At 43.8% G+C, this 7,196-nt stretch overlaps 1 protein-coding gene across 1 annotated transcript; it reads left to right on the top strand.

Moving 5' to 3' along the window:
- The first annotated feature begins 307 nt into the window (after positions 1–307).
- LOC127235118 (oocyte-specific histone RNA stem-loop-binding protein 2) lies at positions 308–6,954 on the top strand. Its single transcript, XM_051202294.1, has 6 exons — positions 308–339; positions 2,970–3,065; positions 3,171–3,275; positions 4,468–4,620; positions 4,772–4,889; positions 6,805–6,954. Exons 1-6 carry the CDS (start codon positions 308–310, stop codon positions 6,868–6,870), a joined length of 570 nt encoding a protein of 189 aa, XP_051058251.1. The 3' UTR covers positions 6,871–6,954.
- The last annotated feature ends 242 nt before the right edge of the window (positions 6,955–7,196 follow it).

The raw sequence follows: 7,196 nt of genomic DNA on the forward strand, positions 1-7,196 counted from the left end.
AACAGGGGTCCAGATTTGGGGCTTCTCTCCGGAATTGGCAGGAGGGAAAGACCAACAGCCATAGGCCTGACCATTCAAACCTTCCGCTCTCTCCACAACCTATCACCGCCCTCCTGCCTGTAGCATCAGCCAATCAGTGTGCCACCCCCTGACCAATCGCTAGGGTCGTACGTCGTCGGCAAGGCATCTCCGCCACAGAGAGCCTGATGCACATTGGCTCTCCCTCTGGCCAATCGCCACACCCTCCAAGTACTCAAGTCCCTCTGCCCCAGCAACCCCGGGAGATTTAAATCGAGTCCCGCTAACGATGGTCTGGAGGAACTGTTTCCGAGCAGAAGGGTTTCCTCCTCCTTGCTTCTTTCTAGCGTCGTATCTCTTGAGTTTTGTTAGCTTTCGGCTGGAAATGGAGCATTTGCCGTCGGTGTGGCAGTTGTTGGGGCATGACAGGTTGTGTTGATGCGGAACCGCCCCTGTCCCCTTCCAAGAGGTTTTCTGGGTAGAAATTTTCTTTTCAGGGAGAGTAGAACTGAACGTTTTGACATAATCCTTACTACATTCTAAAGGATCTTAAATTTTGGCTATTTATGTAGCTTTGAACATTGACAAGATTACACTTATATGTAGGGAGAGGTGTGGTTTCATGCCTGTAATCCCAGCGCTTGAGTGCGTGCATTGGGATTGAGTTTGAGGACAGAGTGAGCTCCAGATCACCTCAGGCTAGAGTGAGACCCTGCTGGGGGGAGGAAGGGGGCAAGAGGAGGATGATTATAGTAGTGGTAATAGGAATGGAACCCAGAGCCTTGGGAACACTTGACAACTACTGTCATTTAGCTGATAACTCCCCAGTCCAAGAAATTATTTTTAGATCTATTTTTAATTATGTGCATATGTATATGTGTGTGTGGATTTGTGCAAGATGGAAGGTCAGAGGCAACCCCTCACTGCTGGAGTTATTGGCAGTTGTGAGGTGTTCAACATGGGTGCTGGGAACCAAACTCATTTTTTCTGCAAGAGCCATATGTACTCTTAACCACATCTCTCTCCAGCCCCTGAACCCAAGACACTCTTAGGTTGTTTTTTTTTTTTTTTTTTTTTTTCTTCCTTCAAATCTTTTGTGAATGGGTGTGCGTATAGATGAGATAATTGGCTTGGGTATGGGGAAGATGTCTGGGTGGGACATTTGATTAATGTACATAATATCACCTGGAGATCCTGAGAAGCTGGATTCTGATTCAGTAGGTATGAGATCAAAATTTCTACATTTATAATAAATTCTCAGTTGATGATGCTGCCTCTGGCCCCAGGACCATACTCTTGAGTAGCAAAGCATTATGCTATACTTTTTGTGTGTTATTTATTCTAAACCTGTCTTCAAGCTTGAATCCCTCTGCCTCAACCACTTGAATTCTGGTATTGCAGGCATGTATAATAATCCAGTTTCCTGTACTCTGCTTCAGAATAGATTTGAATTTTTTTCTTTTATAGTTTATTTTTATTTCATGTACATTCATGTTTTGCCTGCATGTAAGTCTGTGTGAAGGTATCAGATCCACTGCCATGTGGGTGCTGGGAATTGAACCCAAGTCCTCTGGAAAAGTAGCCAGTGCTCTTAACTGTTGGTCCATCTCTCCAGCCCATTTTTCTTTTCATTTCTTTTTTCTTTCTTTTCTTTTTTTTTTGTTTTTTGTTTTTTGTTTTTTGTTTACTGGCTAGCTAAAGAAGGGTGTTGGTACATAGTTCTGGTTGGCCTCAAACTCATGATTCTTCTGCCCTAACCACCTAAATTCTGGGATTACAGGCATGTGTCACCACACCTATCTTGAAATTTTTCATAATTAAAAAAAATTTAAGCTGGGTATGGCAATGCCCACCTGTAATCTCAGCTCTGCAGAGGCTAAGGAAGGAGAATTACCCATGTTTGCTACATAATGAAGCCCATTATCAAAGAAAACTTGGGGAACCTGGTGGTGAGAGCCTGCAGTCTAAGTCCTTGAGAGGCTGAGGGAGGAGATTCGAGATGGTTTCTCAGTGTAGCTTTGGAGCCTTGTCCTGGCACTCACTCTGTACATTATGCTGGCCTTGAACTCACAGAGGTCTGCCTCTGCCTCCCAAGAGCTGGAATTAAAGATGTGCACCACAACTGCCTGACAGGAAATGTTTTACTATAAAACTTTAGGAACTATTTTAAATGCAGACCAATAGATATAGAGTATGGCCCAGGAATGATCAAGGCTGCCAGGTGCTACTCATGCTAATGGTTTGCAGACTACTTTTGAGAAAAGTCAGAAAAATAACCTTTAAAGCTGGTCTTGAGGACCAGACAAATAGCTAGGTGGATAAAGCACTTGCAGAGCAAGCATAAGGACCAGATTTGGATTCCTAGAACATAAATGCTGGGTAGCATGACGATCTGCCTGTTATCTTAGCCTTCAGGAGGCAGAGGCTAGTTAGACTAGCCAAATCTGTGAGCTCTGGGTTCAAGTGAAAGATCCTACCTACTTCTATATACAAGGTGAAGACTCCTGCCTTCAGTCTCTGATCTAAAGCACAAGTACACATATGCACCCACACATGTGAACATGCATAGGCACACACCACACATATGAAAAGGGGGAAAAAGTCATAGTGGTGTATACCTTTAATTCCAGCACTAGGGAGGAAGAGGAAGTTTCAAGACAGCTAGGACTCTGTTATACAGAGAAACCCCATCTCTACCCCCCTCCCACCCCAAATAAAAGCTGGATTTGTTTCACTCCTGCAATCTCAGAGCTTTGGAAGTCAAAGTAGGAAAATTCTCACAGTTTGGATGCTAGTTAGTTTCAAACCACCCAGCAGGGCTATGGGAAGTACCCTGTCTCAAAAACAAACCCACAACCTTTATCTCTGCTAGGAGGATCTTTGTGGTGACAGTGGCTGAAAGGTGCAGGATATCCATCCTGTTTCTATATTAATATCCTTTTTATCTGCAGAAACTGCTTCCCCAGAAAGGGTGTGTGTGAAGAGTCTTTGTCCTCTAGAACAGAGATGGTAAGTGTGGGAGTCATCACAGAGCCTTGTCATACCAGGTAAGTTGGAAAATCAGGCTGGGATTTAAGGGACTGTGAGATGTGTTGATTTTTGCTTTGATGGCTATAATCATACTCTTTGAGGCACCATCTACTTCCCTGCAGGTGGGAAGTCGAGACAGATGAAGTTGTCCTGCAACGGCGGCAGAAGCAGATCGATTATGGCAAGTGCACACCTGGTTACCAGTGCTTTCTGCAGCAGGTCCCCAAGTGAGTGCAGCTGTGGGTAGTCACAAGAATGCCAACCAAATGGCTGTAGTTCTTTGTCAAGTGATGGAAAGAGAGCTGGAAACAGAGTGCTCTAGCAAAGGTGAAGGACTAATTCTCCTGAAATCTAGGCCCCAAAAATAAGTTTCAGATTTCTCTCAAGTAGAAAAGGTCTTAGCCCAGACTTTCAAAGCATGTCCATGTTTCTTGTTTTCTAATGTCTTTGTTTTGTTGTTTTTAATCACTGAATGTGTGAGTACAAATGTGCCTGTCAAAGTCAGAGGATAACTTTCAAAACTTGGTTCTTTGCCTGCGGTACAGACTCTCCTGGGAAATCTCACTTGGTCATCACCCAGCAAGCGTTTTTACATACTGAGCTCTCTTGTTGGCCCCCATGTTTTTTATTAATTTTCTTTGTTAGTGTACAAAGGAGTGGGTTTCCCTGTGATGTTTTCATTATATGAGTGCATTTCATAATTCTTTGTTCCTTTAACTTTTTAAATTTTTTGTGATGTGTATGGGTCCTTTCCCTGCACCATGTACATGCCTGTGGAAGCCAGAAGAGGACATCAGACCCCCTGGAATTGGAGCTACAGACAGTTGTGAGCTGCCACATGGGTGCTGGGACTCAAACTCAGCTGCACAATCTCTCCAGCCACTTCTTCTGTTTTTATGTCACATATATTCCAATAGTTTCTCCTCTCAGCTCCCCTTATACCTCTTACCTCTTCCTCTGTAGGTGCCTTCCTATTTTCATCACACACACACACACACATACACACATACACACAATGAAACGCATCAAACGCAAAAAGCTGGATATCATCCTTAATCAGGGACCAATTTAAACTTCTGTATAATTCTAATTTTAGTATATGTGCTTACTGAAGTGAGCATCATTCTTTGGCCCCCTCCCTCCCTTCCTCTCTTAGACACATGTAGCCTAGGCTGGCCTCAAACTCACTATGTAGTCAAGAATGACCTTGAACTTCTGATCCTCCATCCTCCACCTCTCAGTGCTGAGATTTCAGGATTCTACATATGTGCCACCAGGCTTGGCCTCACTGAATTTGCTGGATAGGAGTATTATCCTGTCCTTGGGTAATCCCTGTCTGGGCCTCTGAATCTCTGTGATAAGCAATGAGAAGTATCCCTTTCCTTTGACCTCACTCAGATCCATATTTGTTGTTGCCAGGGCACAGCGACAGCCTGGGTTTCACCCTCAAACACCAAACAAAAACAGGAGGTACAGCCGCAGATCCTGGGATGCCCAGATCAGGCAATGGAGAAGAGCCCTGCATACCTGGGATCCCCCAAGCCAGTCTCTGCATGAGAGGGAGGCTGAGGGGTGTGTTCACTAATTTGGCTATGAGTGTTTTAGGTTGACTTTCTCCACTTTGCAAAGACTTAGGTTTTATTGGACAGAAGTGTGTGTGTTGGGAGGGGGTGGGGGGTGTATCTGCATGAGTGCACATTCTCTCACTCTGCTATATCTCTAGGAAGGCAGCTAAGAACTTCCTAAGGCCAGTGGATTCTACTCCTTTGGATGATCTGGATGACTGGCCCCAGGCCCTGGAATCCTTAGAGAATTGGGACAAAAGCCAGAAAGAGGCCCAGGTATGTCCTCTGCCAAAACCCTTTGGAACAGGGAAATAGATGGGGTCTGACCCATGAGCACACAAGGTAGAGTCCAAAAGAGGTGGAGGCTGGAGTAGAGTGTTTGCCTTACACACAGGGCCCTGAGTTTGCTCTCTCCCCACAAACAAGAAAGGAAGTTAGGAGTGCCACTAACCCCTGTAATCCCAGCCCTAGCAAAGTCAAAGCAAAGGATCGGTTGTTTATTTCTGTCATTTAAAGCATGATTTATGTCAAACATTAACAGTTCTTTATTAAGAAATTAACAGTAGGATCAGGAGTTTAAAGCCAGCCTCAGCTACATTATATATATTGTTTTGCCTAACAAAAACAAGATCTGCAAACAAACAAACAAACAAACAAAGGCAATTAGAACACCCTTGAAAATCGGAAGAAACGTAATCATGGGCAGTGTTGAGCTCTGCAGGGAAGCTCATTTTAGGTCACACTATGAAACGTGGTGTGCCTTTCTTTTCTTTCTTTTGGTGTTTTTTGAGACAGGGTTTCTCTGTTTTGCTTTGGAGCCTGTCCTGGAACTAGCTCTGTAAACCAGGCTGGCCTCGAACTCAGAGAGCCACCTGCCTCTGTCTCCGGAGTGCTGGGATTAAAGGCGTGCCCCACCAACGCCCCACATGTGCACTTCTTTTCGTTCTTATGCAGAGTTTTAAAATTTTGTTTTGCAGTTTTCTTTTGTCTTGCAGTATTGAGTTATATTGTACCCTTGTCATTCGGATTATTTTATTTTTGTCTCCTTTTCATCTTATTTTATTTACTTGGTGGTGGTAGGGAGGTGAGAGAGCATCTTACTCTGTAGTTCAGGTTGGCCTGGAATTCACTCTGTAACTGAGGTCGGCCCTGAGTTTATGGCAATGCTCCTGCTTCTCTCCAGGGTTGGGATTACAAGTTTGAGTCACAAAGTCTGAATCAGTTTCTTTCAAAGTTTTGCAAGTAAGCCAATGCTAACTTAACTTTCACAAAACCATTTAACTTTAGTAAGCGTGGTAGTGGGTGTAGTGGTCCATGTCCATAGTCTCAGCATTGGTGAGGCAGAGGCAGGAGGATCTCAGTGAACTGTAGGCTAGCCTGGTCTATATAGTAAGTTCCAGTATAGCCAGATGTTCACAGTGAGGCCCTGCTTCAAAACAAAAGACAAAGCAAACACACAAACAAACAAACAAAAGAAACAAACAAGATTTTAGAGTCTCAGATTTTGATATGATCTTTATCTACTACTTGGGCAATCATTTAACCTTTCAGGTGGTTTTGTTGTTCATTTTTTTCAGTTGGTGACTGAAAGGAAAAAGATAATGTATTTACTTAAAGTATATAATGCAAGCTAGGCAGTGGTGGTGCACACCTTTAACCCCAGTACGTGGGAGACAGAGGCAGGTGGATTGATTGTGAGTTTGAGGCCAGCCTGGTCTACAGACCCAGTTCCACAACAGCCACGGCTACACACAGAGACCGTGTCTCAAAAAACCCAAAACCAAAACAAAAAAGGATATAGTGCAACTAGACATGGTGGTTCACGTCTGTAATCCTAGCATCTAGGAGACTGAGGCAGGAAGAAAAGAATTCAAGCACATTCTTAGCGACATAGTAACTTTGAGGTCAGCAGGAGCCACATGAGGCTCTGTGTCAAAAACCAGTAAATAAAGTATGTAGCACTGTGCAACCGCTGGAAATCTTGCCTCCTGTACTGTCAATGTACAATGCAGAGTAAATCTCCATCCTCTCCTGCCTATTTTTTAGGTTTCACTATGTAACCCTTGGTTGGCCTCTGTACTTGAAATGTTGACCAGGCTTGCCTCTTCCTCCCAAGTGCTGGGATTTTAGATGTGACCTCCTACCTGCACACTTTAGTTAATACTTCATTCTTGTTTTCATTCTTTTTCAGTTTGCATACTTGAAGGGTCCTGTTTCCTCCCCTCCCCAGCTCAAAGAGGAAGCTCTCCACCACTAGGTCTGCTGCTGTCTACCTATCACAGACAAGCAGGGTGCAAAATATTTAAAGAAAACATGCTTTTCAGGGACTCGCTGCTATTACTGTAATGGCGAAGTGACTGGAATTGCCACTCTCTAACAAATTAAAAAGGAAATCTAAAGCTCTGTCCTACTGGTGGTCACAGCATGAGAGAATTTATTGAAAACTTTTTTGTCAGCTGAGACTCCACATTACAGAAGAGCCAGGAACCTTTATGTTTTTTTTCCCCTTACTTACATCAACAATGAGTTCTTGAAAAAGGACTTTAAACTTTGCCTGAGGTGAGAGATGGTGGTGGTGGTGGA

The sequence above is a fragment of the Phodopus roborovskii genome, unplaced genomic scaffold (genome assembly GCF_943737965.1).
Source record: "Phodopus roborovskii unplaced genomic scaffold, PHOROB, whole genome shotgun sequence".
Taxonomy (NCBI): Eukaryota; Metazoa; Chordata; class Mammalia; order Rodentia; family Cricetidae; genus Phodopus; species Phodopus roborovskii.

Coding starts and splice junctions, on each gene's coding strand:
- LOC127235118 (XM_051202294.1), top strand. CDS start 308: ATGGTCTGGAGGAACTGTTTCCGAGCAGAAGG. Junction 340..2,969: donor AACTGTTTCCGAGCAGAAGG/GTTTCCTCCTCC, acceptor TTTTATCTGCAG/AAACTGCTTCCCCAGAAAGG. Junction 4,890..6,804: donor AAAGCCAGAAAGAGGCCCAG/GTATGTCCTCTG, acceptor ATTCTTTTTCAG/TTTGCATACTTGAAGGGTCC.